At 38.2% G+C, this 21,899-nt stretch overlaps 1 protein-coding gene across 4 annotated transcripts in view; it reads left to right on the forward strand.

The window, feature by feature from the left end:
• Positions 1-21,899, forward strand: part of NKAIN3 (sodium/potassium transporting ATPase interacting 3) — a 764,304-nt gene that overhangs the window by 702,619 nt on the left and 39,786 nt on the right. Inside the window, exon 6 of one of the 4 annotated variants that reach the window (XM_073018121.1) lies at positions 3,743-5,082. The exons of 2 other annotated variants lie outside the window; for them this stretch is intronic. In XM_073018121.1, coding sequence (XP_072874222.1) covers positions 3,743-3,774 — 32 coding nt within the window. In that variant the 3' untranslated portion in view covers positions 3,775-5,082. Of the gene's footprint in view, positions 1-3,742; positions 5,083-12,545; positions 12,617-21,899 lie in introns of those variants that run through there. One more of the 4 variants, XM_073018120.1, reaches the window with a different exon arrangement.

Here is a 21,899-nt window from a genome sequence, read left to right on the forward strand (position 1 = left end):
ATACACCACGCAAACAGAATTAATTAAAAACACAAATCACATGATCATGTCAATAGATGCAGAAAAAAACATTTGGCAAAATCCAGCATCCCTTTATGATTGAAACTCTCAGCAAAATTGGCATAGAAGAGACATACCTTAAGGTCATAAAAGCCATGTATGACAAACCCACAGTCAACACTATACTGAATGGGGAAATGTTGAAAGCTTTCCCCATGAGAACTGGAACAAGATAAGGATGCCCGTTTTCACCACTTCTGTTCAACACAGTACTGGAAGTCTTAGAGCAATTAGACAAGAGAAAGAAATAGAAGGCATCCAAATTAGTAAAGAGACAGTCAAACCATCACTGCTCACTGTTGATATGATCACATACCTAGAAAAGCCTACAGACTAACCCAAAAAGATCCTAGAACTGATAAATAAATTCAGTAAAGTTTGAGGATAAAAAATACACAAATCAGTAGCAGTGCTATATACCAACAGCAATGAAGCTGTGAATCAAATAAGAACTCAATCCCTTTTACACTAGCTGCCATATATATATGTATATATATACCTAACAATATACCTAACCAAGGAAGTGAAAGACCTCTACAATGAAAACCACAAGACACTGCTGAAAGAAATTATAGATGACACAAATGGAAATACACCCCATGCTCATGGATACATGGAATCAATACTGTGAAATCACCATACTCCCAAAAGCAATCTACAAATTCAATGCAATTCCCATCACAATACCATCATCATTCTTCACAGAACCAAAAAGAAAAGAAAAGAAAAAAATCCTAAAATCCACATGGAACCAAAAAAGAGCCCACACACCCAAGCCAGATTAAGCAAAAATAACAAATCTGGGGCATCACATTATCTGACTTCAGACTATGCTACAAGGCTATAGTCACTAAAACAGCATGGTACTGATATAAAAATAGGCACATAGACCAATGGAACAGAATAGAGAACACAGAAACAAAGCCAAATACTTACAGCCAACTGACCTTCAACAAAGCAAACAAAAACATTAAGTGGGGAAAAGACACCCTATTCAACAAATGGTGCTGAGATAAATGATAACTCACAGGTAGAAGAATGAAACTGGATCCTCATCTTTCAACTTATACATATAAAAAGCAACTCAAGATGAATCAAAGAATTAAATCTAAGACCTGAAACCATAGAAATTCTAGAAGATAATATTGGAAAAACCCTTCTAGACATTGACTTAGGCAAAGACTTCATACCAAGAACCCAAAAGCAAATGCAACAAAAACTAAGATAAATAGATGGGACTTAATAAAACTAAAGTTTCTGCACAGCAAAAGAAATAATTAGCAGAGTAAGCAGACAACCCACAGAGCTGGAGAAAATCTTTGCAAATTACGCATCCGACAAATGACTAATCTCCAAGATCTACAAGGAACTCAAACTAATCAGCAGGAAAAGAACAAACAAACAAATCCATCAGAAAGTGGGCTAAGACATGAATAGGCAATTCTAAAAAGAAGATATGCAAATTGTCAACAAACATATGAAAAAATGCTCAACCTCACTGATTATCAGGGAAATGCAAATCAAAATTACAATGTGATACCACCTTACTCTTGCAAGAATAGTCATAATTTAAAAATCAAAAAAGAATAGATGTTGACATGGATGTGGTGAAAAGGGAACACTTTTACACTGCTGGTGGAAATGTAAACTAGTACAACCACTATGGAAAATAGTGTGAAGATTTCGTAAAGAACTAAAAATAGATCTGCCATTTGATCCAGCAATCCCACTACTGGGTATCTACCCAGAGGAAAAGTCATTATATGAAAAGGACACTTGACATACATGTTTATAGCAGCAAAACTCACAATTGCAAAAATATGGAGCCAGTCCAAATGCCCATCAGTCAACAAGTGCATAAGGAAAATGTGGCATATATTTGTGTGTGTGTGTGTGTGTGTATGTGTGTATATATGTATATATCTATGTGTGTATATATACACACACACACAAAGAAAACATTTAAAATATATATATTTATATTTTTATATTTATACAGTATATTATATATTTATATGGTATAAAATATATATATATACACCATGGAATATTACTCAGCCATAAGAGGGAACAAAATAATCTGGATGGAATTGGAGATTATTATTCTAAGTGAAGTAACTCAGGAATGGAGAACCAAGCATTGTATGTTTTCACTTATAAATGGGAGCTAGGCTATGAGGACTCAAAGGCGTAAGAACGACATAATGGACTTTGGGAAATGGGGGGAAAGGTGGGAGTGGGTGAGGGATAAATGACTACACATTGGGCACAGTGTATACTACCTGGGTGATGGGTGTACCAAAATCTCAGAAATCATCACTAAAGAACTTACCTGTGTAACTAAACACCACCTGTTTGCCAAAAACCCATTGAAACATATATATAAAACTATTGTTTCCCTGTTGGCCTATGATGACACTTTTGTCATAAATCAAGTAGATTTATTTTTTAACTCTATCGTTTCATTTATCTATTGTCCTTTCTTATGTAATGGCATACTCTCTTAATTACTGTAATTTACTTGAAAAAAAGTCTTGATATCTGGTAGTATAAGTTCTTCAACCTTGTTCTTCTTCAATATTGTCTTATCTTGAGTCTTTGCCTTCTCACATAAATTTTAGAAATCAGCATTTTTATTAAACTGCTGAAATTTTTATTGGGCTTTCTTTGAATTCATAGATTAATTGCTCCAAAGATCAATTGGTATTTTAAAATACTGAGTTTCAAAATCCATTAATCTTTTATATTCTCCCATTCATTTAGACATATTTAATTTTTCTCAATTACCTTTTACTGAAATCAGTGTGGTGGCTTGCAAATCTTTTCAGATTTATTCACCCCCAAAAATTAATTTTCCCTGTAAACTGGAAATTTTTAAGTGTTTAATTTCTTCTTTGGATGGGAATATAATTTCAATTATTGGCCATCAACATGATTGAGCAAACATAAATTTATTACAAATCTTGATGAATAAGTCCTAAACATAAAATGAAATATTTATTGGAAAAGCACCTCTTAATGAAATGAATGCAGCAGTTTTGTTTCAATCAGTTCATGTCTTCATGGATGAATATTAGCTATTGCTAGAATGATGGGCTACCTCAAATACTACCAATATTTGGTGCTAGTATTTATTTATAGAAACCTCATTCACAGAAAAAATAGGAGAATGGGAAGAAATTTGCTGTAACAATGTCCCTCAATTTTTTAAAATTCCCTCCTTCTCCAAGTACTTTTTAGGACCTGCTTTGTACTAGACATTGTTCTAGGTTTGAGGGTTATAGCAGGGAGCAAAACTATATAGAAGACCGACAAAGATTTTTCCCTTATGAAGCTTAACTTGTAATGAGGTAGTCTGACAACACATGAATTTTTTAAGTAAAATATACAATATTGCATAGTAAGTAGTGACAAGTATAAAAGAGAAAAAAATAAAGCAGGGAAGGAGATACAACATGTGCAGAAGGTTGACCCTGTAGATAAAGAGGCTGAGCTTTGTGCCCAAAAATACATGGTGACCTATCATCTAAAGTTATTTTTAAAGTGCTACTAGTGATGAGGTTCTTCTTCAATTTTTTTGGAAGCAAAAGATTGAAAGCCAGCTACCTTTTTATTAGTAGCTATTACTTTGTTAATATCAGCATACAAAATTAAAACTACCACTTTGTTTGGTGACCCGAAGGCTTGTTCTGCCAGGATGATGCACCAAGCTAAGGTTCCAGATGGCTGAGATAAATACTTCTCCTTGCAAAGTGGAAAGAAGATGATTATAGAAAGGAATGAGAGAAGCAAGGTCCAGAATGGCCATACTTTTTCAAAGGCACATAAATTTTGGAATTGAGTCTCTTGAAATTGAACACTCTGCCATGCCTACACACCATTTGTGAGGTCTTACATTCACCTGGGGCACATCTTCTCCAGTTTGAAGACCACGGGTCTCTTATTGCCTCCCTTCTCACTCCTCACAATGAGGAAGAATGAGGATCTGAGACAGAGCTGGGGAGGATTCCAGACCCTCCAGCCTCTTGGGGATTGCACTCAGTGTTTGTCAGAACAAGTTGCCATCAAGGACAATTGAACTGTATCGGTTCTTCACATAAGTACCTGAGACTGAGGGGGACAAGATAGAGTGGAAGCATCCATTTTGCATAGTATTGCCAAGTAGAAAGAGGTAAAAAATGTTGGGAAACTCTGATCTGGACAATGCAGCCTCTGGGACTGCATATTCTATTTCTTTCAGCTGGAACTGGCTTAACATGGAGCAGTTCATTGGTCTCATGTGCTTCTCTTCAATTTCACATGCCTTCTGAAAGGTGGAGGAGATTTTAAATTTCCTGAAGCATAAAGAAAACAACCATAAATAGTCATAAAGCTGGCACTTGGGCATCATCTGCCTGCTTGGACAACTCTTCGGGGTCACAAAGTTATTTCAGGCAGGGGGTAGCACAGCCCCAACCACCCCTGGGACATAAGCAATGTTTTAAGGCACTGTGAAGTGCACTGTGCCCAGCAGAGCCGTCACGGTGCCCTGGCAGCCACTAGGTATGCCATAAGCAGCCCCAACTGTGGCCTGTGTTTTGACACAGCAGGCCGTGCCTACTGAATGCTCAGATTGTTCAGACAGGAGACAGCAACAGATCAGTGACACTGCAGAGTAGCTCGTTCTCTCATAACAGCAGCAGGATTTAATTGCCAGCTACCTCTGAAATAACTGGTCTCTCCTAAAAGCCCTCATTATGGTGGGATGCTGCGAACTCCTCTCTGCAGTCTTTGAAGGGTCTCTCTGTGTGAACTAAGTTGATGTCAAGCCTCTTCCCCAGCTTTTTCCTTATGAATTTATATCACGGAACAAGCAAATCACAGTGTAACTGTCCCCATATTTGAGTTCTTCAGATGTTTCTTTAAGACGTTATTGCTGGACTTGGCAACTTGTAAAATAAATGCTGATTAGAAAAGCCTAATACCTACATAGCAGGAACAATGATGGACTAGAAAGCAACCTCAGAATAAATGTGTTAATTGTCCCTCAGCTTCCTGAGTCTTGTCTTTTCTCTGACCTAAACACAATGTTATAGGGGCTCTGTGCTCCTAAATTCGGTGACGAGGCAGTGTGCAACATAGCTGGAGTGAAACAAAATGCCTACATCCTGGTTAATTATTTGGTGAATATAGTTAAACATGGGACATAAATGACGGCTTGAACTCACTGGAAATGGCACGTTTTCACTTTAAGTGTATCCAAGTCAGAGGCAAAACTCTCAATCTGAGGCTCTTAACCTGGAGTCCATAAATGTAATGGGCTATGAACGAAATAAAATCATTTAATGGATACAGAAGTGTGCACTTTTTTTTTTTTTTTTTTTTTGGAGTCGGTGTCTTGCTCTGTCACCCAGGCTGGAGTGCAGTGGTACGATCTCGGCTCACTGCAAACTCCACCTCCTGGGTTCACGCCATTCTCCTGCCTCAGCCTCCCGAGTAGCTGGGACTACAGGCGCCCGCCACCACGCCGGCTAATTTTTTGTATTTTTAGTAGAGACGGGGTTTCACCGTGTGAGCCAGGATAGTCTCGATCTCCTGACCTCGTGATGCACCCACCTCGGCCTCCCAAAGTGCTGGGATTACAGGCGTGAGCCACCGCACCCGGCCAAATGTGCACTTTCTACAAAGGGGTTCCTCAAGTTTTACAAGATTATAAGAGATCTGTGATCCTAAAGATAATAAGAGCCATGACTACTGTGATCCTAAAGATAATAAGAGCCATGACTAAATATTCTCAAAACCTTACAATTATTAACCCCTTCCCCTCCTTCACTGAAAAAGCAAACACTTGCTGAATGCCTAGGACTTCTGCAGTCCTGTGACATCTGCTTTGGGGAAACAAACATGAACTAAAGTTCTAGTGAAGAAAAAGAATTAAATTAATATATTTGAGCTCCTTCCAAGGGCTAGCCAGGCACTATCCTGCATATAGTATACATTTTTCTTGTCAGTCTTCATAGTAAACCCATTGGAAGTCACTATTAGTACAAGTCATTGTAGAAGAATTTAATTGCTAATAATGGTCACAACAATATTTCCTGCCTAACTTCCCCATCAAGAAGTGGAGTTGCTGTTCTGCCTCTTAAGCCCAAGCAGGCTTGGCAGCTGTCCTAACTAATCGAGTTTGGTGGAAGTGGCTCTGAGTGACTTTTCAGGCCTGATCATAGAAGGCGACACAGCTTCTGCCTGGCTATATTTGGTTACTAACCCTTAAACTCAACTATCATTTTGCAAGGAAGCCCAGGCCACATGGAAAGGCCCTTGTGGAGAGCAACAAGGTCTCCAGCCCTCAGCCCCAGCTAAGCAAACAGCCAACAGCCTGTCCTGACTTGCCTGCCATGTGAGTGCACCGCCTCATAAGCTGCTGCTGCAGCCTCCTGTGCCCCAGCTAACATTGTGTTTAGCAAAAATAAACCTTTCCTGCTACACTCTGCTCGATGTACCAATTCATGAGCAAAACAAATGGTGATTATTGTTTTAAGACACCATTATGTGGTTGTGTGCTATACAGCAATAGATAACTAGAGCAAGCAGCTTGCCCATGTGAGCAACTGCTACTTAGAAGTTAAATAATTTGCCCACAGTTACAAAGCTAATAAGTGTAGAGCTGGAATTCAAAAAAAGATCTGCCTGATGTATAAAATCAAGTCAAGAGGATGAAGGAGAGAGTTTTACCTATATCTGTGATTTGGTACACCATTTTTTTTTTTTTTTTTTTTTTTTTTTTTGATACAGAGTCTCACTCTGTCGCCCAGGCTGGAGTGCAGTGGCGTAATCTCGGCTCACTGCAACCTCCTCCTCCTGGGTTCAAGCAATTTTCCTGCCTCAGCCTCCCGAATAGCTGGGAATACAGGCACACACCACCCTACCCAGCTAATTTTTGTATTTTTAGTTGAGACAGGGTTTCACCGTGTTGGCCAGGATGGTCTCCATCTCTCGACCTCATGATCTGCCCACCTCGGCCTCCCAAAGTGCTGGGATTGCACGAGTGAGCCACCGCACCTGGCCAGTATTTCTTAAAATAAAAAGAAATTTGAAGGAAATATAGCTAAAAATATTTAATCCTAAAGAGGAAACACAAGCATCTGCTATTTTATATTCTACATTTTTCTGTGTATTAGAAGTGATTTACAACTGAAAAGTATCTTTTCAAAGATGAAAGCAAAGTACTTATCAAATTTGAAAATATGTTTAAGATCAGACTTGAAAAATAAGTTAAAATTTAAATTGTGTAAAGTTGCCATACTTTATAAAACCAGAGGCATTACTAATGTAATGTCTAGATGAAAAAAAGAAGATATTGCTTGGATTTGCCCAATTCCAACCTCTCTTTCTTCATCTAATGGTGTTAATTGACATCTTCATGCCTATGTTCTGAGCTTTCAGCTCAGCAGAATCTTGAAAATCTGAGGAGATGTGCATAAATGTACAGGGAAATAGACACCAGCCCACAGAGGAGAATCCAAGTATCGATTCTGGATTTACAATAAGCAGCAAGCATTTCCATAAGAGAAGAGAAACATTAGCACTTAGACTGCCTCTGAGGAGCACAGGAAATTTCTCAGAGCTGAGGGTGACTCTTCCCATAGCCCCCGAAGGGCTACATCTTCAACTTCATGTGACATGTAGTGAACTATTTCTCATAGGAAGCTGCCGGGTTGACAGCCAGCCACCTTGCACATGTTGCCTCCTGAACAGTAGCAAGGGATGAAGGAGAATCAATTGCCTTGAGTTCCCCTTTGATTCTGCATAAAGTCAATCAGATTTGCCATGGCTGAGTGGGGAACTGAATCAGTAGCACTGAATTATCTAATGGAAACTTTGTTTGTGACCCAGAGTGTCCTGTAGACAAACAAAAGTTGCTATTGGTGGTGTATTTTTTACAAGTAGAATACAAGTCTGTATTTGCACAGTAGGATGCTGCTATAAATCTAAAGTAGCTCTGTAATTTCTTTGGTTCTGTGAGAATCCTTGTCAGGAATTGGTGATGGCTAGAGCGAGTAACCACAAAGATATTTTGTTACAAGTAATATTATTTCTTCCAAGAAGTTGCTTGGCTGTGCTGCTGGAAGTTGGCACAGGAAGAAGATTTGAAAGGACTGCAAACAATGGGGTTTCCTGGCTACAGTCTCTCCCCAGGGGAACTTTGATGGTAACACCTCAGGTTCTGAGAATGGGTGTAGAGAGTGGCCCTCTGTGTGGCTGACTTTTCTGGACAGTTGATGCCAACCCTTAATTGTGTTGTTATTTTTTCTAAAATATATTTTTCACTTCCAGGATCTAATAATCAAAGTACATGGAACTCAATTTCACTGTCCTGCAGGCTCCCAGCAAGCTGTGCCCTGATGCTTCCTTCTGTTGCTCCATCTCTTCTGCTGAAGATCCCTGTATAGTGTTCTTGCTATTATAACTACAGATTTCCTTGGATGTTTTTAATTCCAATCTTCCTTTTCTAATACTTCTGAAAACCTGTCCATGCCTTTTCTGTTCATTTTCGTGTTTCATTGAAATTCACACCCTTATTTCCACTGAAGAAAGTACTTAATTCAGCATCTTCTCTTTTCCTATCTTTCTCAAGAAAGTGAATTTAAAAATGCAGAGTTGCTTTACTTTCTTATCGGTATAATAGGACTGCCTTTCCCCAAACATAATTAAAAACTGAAGGTCTTTCCTAATGAGTTGTTTTTTGTTAAATCTTTTGTTAAATCTTCTACTTTTAAAATTTCTTTGTTTTTAAAGCACTTGATGTCATTTTTAAAAAGCTTTCATAATCTGTAAACTCGCCCTCTGTGTACACTTTCATTTGCCCTTTTACTTGAACTGTCATCCCACTCTAGCAAATGGAAAATATTGATGCATGCATGACAAACTAATTTTTAATATGAAAACATCCTCATCTTGAGGACTTGGTGGCTTACGTGGCCAAAAAGCCTCATTTCTCTGTCCCATCCGTGAAGAATTCTTGATATTTCAGTTTCTTTATTACTTACTTTTCAATGATTCCTCCTTAATAGTTAAATTTTTTGTAGTCTTGTCTAGTTCTAGAATCTGATCATTTAAGTCTTACCTGTATGTGACATTTTATTTCTAGAGTTTACAGCATTTACATCATGCTAGGTTTCTGATATGCAGAGAAGGTATAGCCGAAAAACAAATAACAATTAAAAAGAAAGAAAAAAACAAATAACTAATAACAATTTAAAAAAGAAAGAAAGAAAAAACACATAGGTGTGGCTGATTTATAGTGCCATCAATTGCAGGGATCAGATGTCCTAATTTGGTTAAAACAGTCCTTACTTACACAAATTGCCCTGGCACTTTATCTGGTTTAGACTTTGTCCTGCATTTTTTAGTTTTCAAATGAAATATTACTATTGATAGTTGTATTAGGAAAATCTAGAATGGGCATGTAGGCAATTCTTCCCATTTCTATCATAGTCTTATCAAGGTATGCGAGATGCCTGAGCAATCAACAGAATCCTTTTTTTTTTTTTTTTTAGAATTCTCTTTTAACTGTATGGTTAAATCTGTAAGAAAACCAACAATACCACTCTCTTTTCTCCAAAACTTAAAAGACAAAACATAACTAGCATCTTCCTTTCAAAGGCAGTATGCAACCTGATCACTGAGAAAGATACCTACTTCAGTAGGAGTAGTGGAGATGGCTAACTCCTTCCAATCTCAGGTGGATGTGGGAGAGGCACTGCAATTTACAGCTCCTACCAGCAGCTCTTCCCACCATATCCAGCTGGTAGGGTCAGTGGAGAGCAGCTGGAAGTGTAGGTTAATGCACCGACACATTAGGAGAAGAATTTCTCAGAGTTAAAATAATGATACCTGTCTTATATACCAGTTTATAGTACTGGAATTATATTAGTTTATCAGATGCTTTCAACAGACCACCAAGTAACTTATTTAAATGATTTTACTTTTTTAATCCAATTCATATGATTAGCATAAGCCTTTTAAATTTGTTTGTTTATTTGTTTTGTTTTTTAGACAGGATCTGGCTTTGTCTCCCAAGCTAGAGTGCAGTGGCACATTCTGGGCTCACTGCCACCTCCACCTCTGTCTTGTAGGCTCAAACCATCCTTCCACTTCAGCTTCCCAAGTTGCTGGGACTACAGGCACATGGCACCACACCCAGCTAATTTTTGAATTTTTTTTTTAATGGGGATGGTGTTTCACCATTGTTGGCCAGCTGGTCTCAAACTCCTGAGTTCAAGCAATCCACCTGCCTTGGCCTCCCAAAGTGCTGGGATTACAGGCATAAGCCACTGCACCTGGCTTAGCATAAGCCTTTTTTTTTTATTTTATTTTTTGTTTCTTTTATTTTTATTATTTTTGAAAACAGAGTCTCCCTCTGTCGCCCACGCTGGAGTGCAGTGGCATGATCTTGGCTCACTGCAACCTCCATCTCCTAGGTTCAAGCAATTCTCCTGCCTCAGCCTCCGAGTAGCTGGGATTAGAGGCATGTGCCACCATGTCCAGCTAAATTTTTAATTTTTAATAGAAACGGGGTTTCACCATGTTGGCCAGGCTGGTCTTAAACTCCTGACTTCAAATGATCTGCCCACCTTGGCCTCCTAAAGTGCTAGCATTACATGCATGAGTCACCGTGACCAGCGAACATAAGCCTTTTAGATGTTCATTCTGTCCAAGGCAAAACTCTGATATTATTTTAAATCCTGTCATAATCTAATTAAGTAGTAAATATTAAAGATAAATTTATTTATTTTGTGGAAATAATACAATACAAATTTTGTGAAGTACAACATATGGCTTAAAAAAAACAAAAAAAAATATTCTTACTAGGTTAAAAAAAAATAATAAAGCAGGACTGTATTTGGAATTCAAGTGCACAAGAAACTTACAATTGCATCCTAATAAAGCAGCACTATTTTACTGATGAAAACAGAAATTCTAAGTGTCTTCAAAATGTATGTGTGTGTATATACACACACACACACACACACACACACTTAGAGTAAATAAAATAGAATGTTTTTGTGATGAGGCCAATGTTGAAAACAAAAAGAACTTCAACATAAAAGAATACATTTTCTCTCTTCCCTTCCCTTTATCAATCTGAGTTCTGACTATTTCGGCCTTTGGAAAACTACTTTGTAAATCAACCTAAGTTTCTTAAAATGTCTGCATTTTTATAAACGAATCTTCTACATTTTAATTGCATTACATTCAAGATCAATTGCAAAACTTAAATTGATTATTCAACAAACCAAAGCACCCCCCAAAAAAACTTTCAAAACTCTTCATAAATTGTCATAATTGAAAGGTTACAGAAAACATTGAACTATATCCTCACAAAAGCAAAAGACAAATGAGAACTCAAAATGTTGCACAATAATTGATGTTTTAATTTTATAATTTCCCTTTGAGATATCTTGACTTGAGAAAAGACATTTTAGAATGGAGTCCCAGTTTTTAATTGGACAAATGTATTTTCTGCACCTGAAGGAACAGAAGTTGATTTGAGAAGACTTAGAATTTTGTAGTGTCGGTATTTGGTGAAAAGAATCATAAACAGATACTATTTATGGGTTTTGTTTTATAAAATTTTTGCCAAAAACTGATACTCTGTATGGAGGCAAATATTTGGGCTAAAATATACTACACATGTCCTCCATTTAGCAAACTTGCTTGGCATTTACACACACACACGCACACACACACACACTCCTGAGAGTTCAGTTTTCCTACACATCTGTATGCCTGTTAATGTTAGAGTGCTATAATACAACCAAAGCTTGGTTTAAAGTAATTAGTATCTTTAATGGACTATGAAACAGGAGAAACAAAGATCATATATGTACACTAGATTTGAGAGAAGAAAAGATTGAGGCTTTGATCAAAACCAAAAGAAACTGGAAAGAATATTACAAAGATGAGAAGTCTATACAGACAGCCAGTTACTCTGCCATTAGGCAGGAAACAAAACTTTTGCAAAAGGCAGATGTTTATTTTTGGGGGGTGGCTTGGGGACAGAAGGCATGGAGATACATTGTGTGGCTTCTCAAATGCCTTTCTAATGATACAATACATATTCTTAAGGAAACAAAAAGGATTCTGGCAGCAAGAGGAGACAGTGTATCTTTTGATATATAAGGAGAAAGGGCATGTCTGTATGCCTAAGGACAAACACATTATTTAAAATCTCATGCTATTTAATATTACTTCATTTTTTACTGAAACCAATAACAACTTATTTTTCAGACCCTATGAATCCAGGTTATTTGTGTATTTTTTAAATTTCCTCTTTTTGATTCATTGACAATATTTTTGGTAGTCCTTTTTGCTAAACAGTTTTTCATTTTATGGTGAACAGATATTTTTGTTAACTTTGTTCTTATGCATTCTACCTGAAACATTAATATTATGTGTATTTTTCACACACTTATTCATATTGGCCTATGTTATATTTTCAGTTGATTTCATAGGTGGACTTGATACACACTCCTACTACCAGGATCATGTTGAGTTAAAGCCTGTTAAACCAGTAAGTAAAGGTGTGATGATATGGAAAATATTAATCCTTCTAACTCAGCAAAAACTAACCAAAACTGAAATAATCTGAACCTACTACTACTAATCATTGGTTTAATTTTCCACTCATATTTAAAGCACACCTTTCACATGTAACCCAACATCATCATTATTATTATTCATTCCAAAAAGGATTTGAAGCTGGTGACATTATTTATATTTCAAAAACAATAGTTTTATCTTATTCCCCTAATCAATAGCTGGTTACTGAATTTTTTTAATGAGATTATTTAATCTGCAGAAGTGAAGACTGAATATGTGTCCTGGGGCAGTGCAGCAAAGTAGAAAGGGGAGAAAGACCTGCAGTGAATCCAGGCCCTCCATGTGACATCCAGGCACCTTCCTCAGTGTCTCTAAGACTTGTTCTATCACCATACTATGGTTTCACAGGGGGGAAGCAGATTAAATTGGATAATGTGTGTATGGTACATGTAAAGTTGCCTATTACTCTTCCTAGTACTCAAACATTTGACTAACAAGTTCAGAAACAAGTTTTCTATGTTCTTAGAGGACACGGAAGGAAGTCAGCAACAACAAAACCACCCAAAACTGGTTAGATTTCAGTTGAGTACAAGAAAGAAATCTTAGTTACCTGATTAATAAAATACTAGGAAACATGGAAATAGATACAGGGACTCCATTCCTAGAAAATTCCAAGTAGCACATATAAAACTGTATAAATTAATAATAGCTATCATACTTGCATATATTATCTCACTGAAATCTTCATGAAAACACTGCAATGTGCTAATTAATATTCCCACTTTATAAATAAGAAAACTGAGGTTCATAGAGGTTAAGCAACTTTCTCAAAGTTCCACTATTAGTAAGTTGTGGAGCTGAGATCTTTCCTGGGTGGCAAACTATCACCCAACCTGATATGATGGACTTGCTCAGATGATCTTTTGTTCTTTCATCTCAGTGTTCTGTAATTCCATGGTGATAGAAGAAATTATGTAAAATAGTCACTTGTATAATAAACACATATGAAAAGCTTCAACTGCTGTCTCTTTGCCACAGTGGTTCTGACCCGAATATGTAGCCCCTGCACCCAGCGTCTGTGAGGACTGAAGCTCTGAAAAGGCTACTCTGACTCCTCTACCTCCCCAGGTTGAATTAACTTTATTCTGGCAGAATGATCTAAAGTAAACATAGCTCACAGGCAGCACAAATCAGCACTGTGCCTGTCATATGATAGATGTTTAAATAAATTTTGGTTTCTTAAAGCAAATCCAATTTGGAAAAAACATTCACCCTATATAACCCTCCAGAACCAAGCAGTCACCACCTCATTACTCATACCACTAAGTGCTCATAAACAATATGTTCCAAAAGTTGATATTTGTAGATTTGGGAAACTTGTCAGGGATTGTGACAATAATCAAGGTGATTAGTGCATTGGGAGTGAGAAAAGAACGAAGACAATGCCTAGTGGTGACTTAGAGAGTCTTCATATATTTGTTATGTGATAAGAGGATGATGAATGGTTTCTTTCATCTCCACTGTGGGGAAAAAAAAAAAGTCAGCGGAGAAATTGCAATATGAAAAATGCTGCAATTTAAGAGAGATCTTTCTATTAGGGAAAGTTATTAACAACTCCATTTGATAAATGTTGATAATGGAATTTTCTTCTGGAATGACTTTTAAAAACGGGACGCCTGTGTACCTATGTACCTCAAAAGGATGTTCTGTGGCATGACCCAAAGGCAAGCGACTTCCACTTATGTTCTCTAAAGTCACTTCCGTCTCTGTGAATCAAAAACACCTAAAACATACTTTTAAGATCACCTAAAAGGCTTTGATCAGCTCCACTATCTGCCCAGTTTTTTCTCAGCATCCCTGTTCACTGCTGACCTAGCAGTGGTTTGCTGAATATAGCATAAACGACAAGCTATTCTCTACAGAAAGCAATAGAACAAGCTTCTGCTTTGACAGATTATGCATATTACCATGTCAGATGAATATGAAATGCCTTTCAACCATAAAGGAAGCAAAAATCTAAAAGATCAAACTAAGCCTGAATTGAAATCAGTGTGCGTGAAACAATTTAAGAGGTCAGTATCTGTACTCTCCACCAGTATGCAAATATTTCAGCATTTATCCAATCTGCCTCTGTCAGTCTAGTTGATTTCTTTTAATAAGGCTGTTATATTGAATTCCTTTGAACCCAATGATGCCATATCACTACCCAGCAACAGCTTGGAGAAAAAGCCAACATTCTGTGAAAAATTGTTAGAGAGGGGAATGAATGCTGGCTTTGACTTTCATTAAGCCTCTTTTATCACCATTAAGTAGAAAGCCAGGTGTTGTGAGGAAGCCACTTTATTAAGGGGGTCAGAAGAATCCTTAGCGTATTCCCAGGCACATGTCTGTGAACAGGTAGCTTTGAACTCCATATGCAGAGTTTCCAGCCAGCAGCTCATTCCTAGGTAATACTGCAGAATTGCACAGGAAGCCTTAATTCTCATGTTTGAGTATGTCAATGCTCCATAACCACAAAGTGCACCTTTCAAGTGTCCACAGTCAAATTGTATGTGAATATGTATATGGGAAGTAGAGTTGGGATAGGGGTAAGGTGGTTCACAGATGGATTTGGTCTTTCATGTTTTGTTTCTTCCTTTTTAAAGTAATGATATCAAGCTTAAAAAGCCCACTGATTACATCAATCAGTTTAATTCACTTTACAATCACTGATTGATTACCTACACTATGCACGCCAGGCACATCCTAAGTGCTAGAGATATAAAGATAAATAATACTTGAGATTTGACCTTTAGGAGCCAATAATCTAGGAGGGGAGATGCACATAGAAAAGGTAGATGCAAAACAACATCTATCTCCAAGGAAATTTTATGTGGGAGGGGGAATAGTTAACTCTCTCTTGGCAGGAAAGGCTTCCCGGAGAAATAACAATTGAGCTACTTTGAAAAGATGACACAGAATTTATCAAAAGCAGAATAAATGTAACTACATTGGAAGATACTTTGGCAGTTTCTTACAAAACTAAGCATACTTTTACGGTAAGATCTAGCTATCAAGCTCCTTGGTATTTACCCAAAGAAGCTAAAAAGTTTGGTTCACACAAAAACCTACACATGGATATTTACAGCAGCTTTATTCATAATTGCCAAAACTTGATAAAGAACAAAGATGTCCTCCTCAGGTGAATAGATGAACTCTGGGATATCCATACCATGGATTATTTAGTGCTAAAAAGAAATGAGCTACGGCATCATGAAATGACATGGAGGAGCTTTAAATGCATGTTATGAAATGAAAGAAGTCAAACTGAAAAGGCTACATACTATATAATTCCAACTATATGGCATTTTGGGAGAGGCAAAACTATGGAGATAGTAAACAGATGAAGGGTTGCGGGATGGCAGACATGAATAGGCAAAGCACAGAGGATTTTTAGAACAGTAGGACTACTCTGTATGACATTGGAATGTTGGACATATTTCAGCATACGTTTGTCCAAACCCATGGAATGTACAACACCAAGGGTGAATCCTAATGTAAACAATAGGCTTCACGTGACTTTATCAATGTAGGTTCATCAGTTGTGACACATGTAACACACTGGTAGGGAATGCTGATAATGGAGGAGGCTGTGCAAGGGCAGGGACAGGGGCAAGGACCATTTGGGAAATCTCTGTACCTTCCTCTCAATTTTGCTGTGAACCTAAAACTGCTCTTAAAATATTAAGTCTTTAAGAGGAAAAACAGCAGCAGAAGAAAACAGGTATCCCCAGCATGGAGGCTGATTTGCTTGGCCATTCTAGAGAAGACAAAGTTGAAGCCCATGACCCCCTAATCTGATGTTTGCCATAGTTTTCGTATAAAGCGAGTGAATGGACAGGAAGCAGAGGCTTAAGCAGAGCAGGTGTCTTGACAGCTCTTGGTGAGGACCCTAAGAGACCTGCAACAGCCATGGCTCCACCATTATGCCTAAAGTTATCGAGATGCTTTCAGTGTTGGTTATCTGGGTCTGGCCTGTGGATATGTGACACACAGGTCAGGAGTAATCTGTGCTGGGATTCAATATCTTATCACAACTGCCAGCAAGGGAGGTGTAAGTCTCACCATAACTGCCATGGAGTCTCTACCAGGATTTACACTGAAAGCACCACCCATGAAAGGAAAGAGTGAAGACTGCTCTTATTGTAAGAACGCAGAGCCCAGTGGTCAGCAGTGGCTTTGAAGAGGACACCTACACATCAGCTTACAGTAGGGGCAGCAGTAACACCAGGAGAAGAGGGTTAACAGAAGCAGATTTACCCCTCGGGAAGAAAAATAGCATGGCATAAACATATGCAGCTATCAAAGAGATATGGAATTTCAGAGAACATAGTGAGTAACTAAATTGAAGTTTGTCAAAATCATGACTGGTGTATTTCCATCCAAATGGATAGCAACTGGGTACCAGGAAGATTAAGCTCCATGTAGCAGTAATTCTTCACATAAAAATAATTAGAGCAAGGCAGTTTATCAAAGGACAGCAGCTGGAATTCCAGAACTGTCTTCTACAGTAAAGGTAGAGTTAGCACTGATTATGTTAGAAATTTCCATGAGGATGATGCCTATGACTGCAGTTAAGAAAGACTTGATGAGAAAAGCTGACCTGAGATTCCCCCATACCTTTCAGCTAGTCTTTTTCTAAGGCTTACAAATGAAAACTTGACTTTTCTTTGGTATCTTAACTTGTCTGATTGCCTTTGCTGGAGGCTAATTTTTCTTCACAAAAATTGCTACATACTACGTGGCCACTGCTGATTGAGTGGCTGCTCTTGCAGCTAAGTACTAGAAGACAGCCAAAGCTAATCCGTACTTCAGGGTAGCCCTGCAGCCAGCTCCACAGGTACGTTCACTGCCTGCTTTCTATCTCTGACAATCCAGGTACACAGGAAACCCACCTCTGATGATCAGGCTGTAGGACAGATGCAGAGGTGGTCACCTCTTTCTGCTCTTTCCTGAGAATAGCTGTTTTGCATTAGTACCCCCATATGTAAGTTGACGTCAGGCCATTTTGCATTTATAGCATCTACATTAAGCACCAGCTAGTAGGACAAATCAGGGTGTGTGTGTGTGTGTGTCTGTGTGTGTGTGTGTCTGTAGGAGTTGGTGGGAAGGTGGAGTAGTGTTCTTTCAAACCTTGATTTAAAAACCAACAATCACCAGCCATATGTTAGTAAACTGCAGCTGGAGGCACCTAAAGAGGAATAGAATCACTGTATCTTTATACTGTTTTCATTTGTCCTTGATTAGCCTTCACATCTTATATTTATCCAGATAGAGTGCACGCTGAGCTATGTCAAATTCTGCCTGCCATCTCTCCCCTGTGGCATGTGACTATAAGGTGACTGTGATCCGCTCATATCAGTGGTTGTCTCACTGTTTCCACTACTAAAGGTGGAACTCTGTTCCCTGAGGCTCACCATCAGTCCCTGGAAATGGAAGGGACTTTGTGAGGCATTAACTCTCCCCGGCTGTCTCAAGAGCACTGCAGCTGTAATGCACTCAACGCCTTCTTAGTTATCCCGAAAGGAGAGATGGGCTTCCCTGTGTGCCTGCCTTACTTAGCACCAGTGCAGTGGCACTCAGGGCTCGTTGCTCTCACTAGCTTCGGACCTCTTTCTCCTTGTCACTGACATTAATAACTTTTTGATGCATCATAGGACCTCTTTCTCCTTGTCACTGACATTAATAACTTTTTGATGCATCATAAGAATGGTTGTACCATGTCACGGAACACTGTAAGAACACATCCTGATATATACTTATTTGACCATGTAGCAGTGAAATGGCTGTTTATACAGCTTATGCAGTTCAGACTTATCACTGTAGTATGCGGTTTGTGCACCTCTGTTTTTGTTAGGATGGAATGATGCCACCAATAGTGCAACTGGCAACATGCAAGAGGGTTTGCTGTGACCAGTGACCAGTCACATGTCAAAGAAAACAGAGACCTGTGACTTCACTCTCTGCCCCTAAAATTTGTGGAGCCTGATTCTCATGCTTCTTTGTGAAGCACATAAAGCCCTTTTCCAAATTCAGAAAGCTCATATCTGAATAGTGTTCTCCAGGGAGAATGTCAATTCCTGGCTTTCTCAGAAGTTTTCTGGGTATTTGCCATTGATGCCAATGGCAAGAAAATAGACTTATGCAGTGATGTGGAGATATAGTCCACCACCACCCCCTGAAAAAAATCAACAACACAAATAAAAAGTCATTTTACCCTGTTTCCAAGAGAAAGTGTCCTCTGATTTTAAAATTCAAGTCAATGATATAAACCAAATTTTATGTTAAATACACATATTTTGCACTTAATATTGACATCAAAAAAATTTATAATCCCCATATTATGATAAGTTCTGGGAAGAAACAATATACAGGAAAGATTACACAATACACAGGAAAAAAGCACACACACACACACAGACACACACACAGAAGTGATTAGAAAAGCAATAGAAAAAGAAAAATTTACAGTGCTATCAGAAGAAACACTCGATTCCATTCTGCCTTGAGGACAGTTACCCTTAAGTAACTACTAACATATCTAACATACTAAACATCTGCAAAAAGAGAGAGAGAAAAAGAGAAAGAAAGAGGGAAATGATGTTATGGATCCCCAAAATTGAAGTATTCTATGCAGACCCATTGATCAATCATAGCATCATTAAAAGTAGGACAACCAGGCCGGGCGTGGTGGCTCACGCCTGTAATCCCAGCACTCTGGCAGGTGGCGGCGGGCAGATCACTTGAGGTCAGGAGTTCGACACCAGCCTGGGCAACATGATGAAGCCTTGTCTCCACCAAAAAATAAAAAATTAGCCAGGAGTGGTGGTGCATGACTGTAGTCCCAGCTACTCGGGAGGCTGAGGCAGGAGAACTGCTTGAACCCAGAGGGAGAGGTTTCAGTGAGCCGAGATCATGCCACTGCACTCCAGCCTAGGTGATAGAGTGAGACTCCATCTCGAAAAAAAAAAAAAAAAAAAGGGGACAACCAGACATGTGTCCCCAGATGTGCTACAATAAGAAGGGCACAGCACCACCTATAAAATGCCTTGCCGTAAAGTCAAGCCTGACCTTGGACTGATACTATAAAAATATAAAAATAATTAAACCTCACCACAAGGAAGCAATCAGCCAAATCTAGCATGCGGGAAATAGAATAAAGCAAATTAAAAAAAAAGACGAAGAAGAAAGGAAGGGAAACTGTTATTGATTTAAAGAGACACAATAGTCAAACACATTGTGTATATGTGGTTTGCTTGGTTTTAAAACTTTTTTAAAACAGAACTAGATTATATTTCAATACACAACTTCTGTATAACCAAAAAATAAAACACCACAGTAAAACGAATGAGAAAAAATATATTTGCAATTCTTGACAAAATGTTAATATCTTTAATTGTAAATGTACTCTTCAGAAATCAGTACTAAGAGACTAACATTACAAGAGAAGTGAAAATAAAAGGAACAGAGGAAAATGCAATAGCACAAATGAGTTGTAAGGCTATATGAAGATAATATGGTTAACATTAATAGCTGAGAAAGAATTTCATTATAAATTACATTATTGATGCTTACATATATTGATATCTGATGTTTGTACAGCTTTAGGAAATGAAGAATTCTCAAATACTGGGGCAAGTTACCCTAATCATGGGGAGTTTACACAAAAATGTAGATTTTTGCATAAATTTGGCCCAGGCAGTTCTCAATCATAGGAATCACTCCAACAAATAGTTGGATACACACCCACACACATACACATACATGTTTACTACATAGAAAATGTGTAAGTAATCTATCATCCCCAAAGAAACTATTTATGTATCAACTGGTTTATAAAATAATAGACTGAGGGGTAGAAATAAAAAGAAAAAAAAAAGATGCTTAAGTAAAAATACTACATTTCACAAAATTCTGTATCCTTTGAATTCTCATGAAAGATTTTTAATGAATCAGTTTTATATTTACCTTGTTATTAGTGAAAATTATAAATATATGCACTTCATAGTGATGCTTCCAGACATGTAAGGTATAATTTCAACAAACCAATTGTAACGAGATATTTCTAGATGATTGGGTAAAGTGATTATGGGCTGGGTATTAAATGATGTTAAGAAATTTTTGTCAATTTTGATAGGTATGCTAATGAATAGGTAAAAAGAAGAAAAGAAATTCTTACCAATTGAGCAGGTTATTTCAACCTCTACACTTTTGACTTTGGACAAGGTAATTATGTGCAGTGGATCTGTGCCACTGTGGGATACTTAACAGCATTCTTGGCCTGTACCTCCTAGATGCCATGTTAACACCATTCCCTACCAAACTGCAACAACCATTGCTGTCTCCAGATACTGGCAAGTGTCGACTGGTTAAGAATCACTGAGTTAGAAATGCATAGAGATATGAATGAAAGAACATAATAGTTGGGATTTTATTTTAAATACTCTAGCCAAAAAAGGCATGGGGGTGCTAGTTGATAGGTGAAACTTTAATAGTATAACTTTCATTTTAGTTGAAGCTGAGTGATGAATGCATAGAGATTCATAATACTAATCTGTCTACTTTTGTGTCTGACTTTTTTTTTTTTTTTTTTTGAGATGGAGTTTCGCTCTTTTTGCCCAGGCTGGAGTACAATGGCGTGACCTCAGCTCGCTGCAACGTCCACCTCCCAGGTTCAAGGGATTCCTGCCTCAGCCTCTCTAGTAGCTGGGACTACAGGTGCCTGCTGCCACGCCTGGCTAATTTTTTGTATTTTTAGTAGAGACGGGGTTTCACCACTTTGGTCAGGCTGCTCTCAAACTCCTGACCTCAGATGATCCACCAGCCTTGGCCTCCCAAAGTGCTGAGGTTACAGGTGTGAGCCACTGTGCCCAGCCCTGTTTGATTTTTTAAAAGTCAATCTGCTAATAAAGCCTAACACAGGTTTGCCAGTAGGTTTTCCTTTGAATGCTCCCTTTCGGAGTTGCCTCACTGTTTTCTGCAAAAACTCCTCACAGACATGTTTCCCAGCTCCTGAAGTAACACTGTCAGAATTCCTACCTGACATCATAGGAACAGGCTCAGCCTGTTTCACTGCTTCATCAATCCATGTTGCTAAAGCCCAGAAGCAGAAAATATTAACTAGAGGCAGAGCTGGCATTAAAGATAAATGTAATGGGTACCTAGAAGTTCCCCCAAACCCTCACTGACACTACTGCTAACAAAGAAAAACACCT

Source organism: Chlorocebus sabaeus, chromosome 8, assembly GCF_047675955.1.
Source record: "Chlorocebus sabaeus isolate Y175 chromosome 8, mChlSab1.0.hap1, whole genome shotgun sequence".
Classification (NCBI taxonomy): domain Eukaryota; kingdom Metazoa; phylum Chordata; class Mammalia; order Primates; family Cercopithecidae; genus Chlorocebus; species Chlorocebus sabaeus.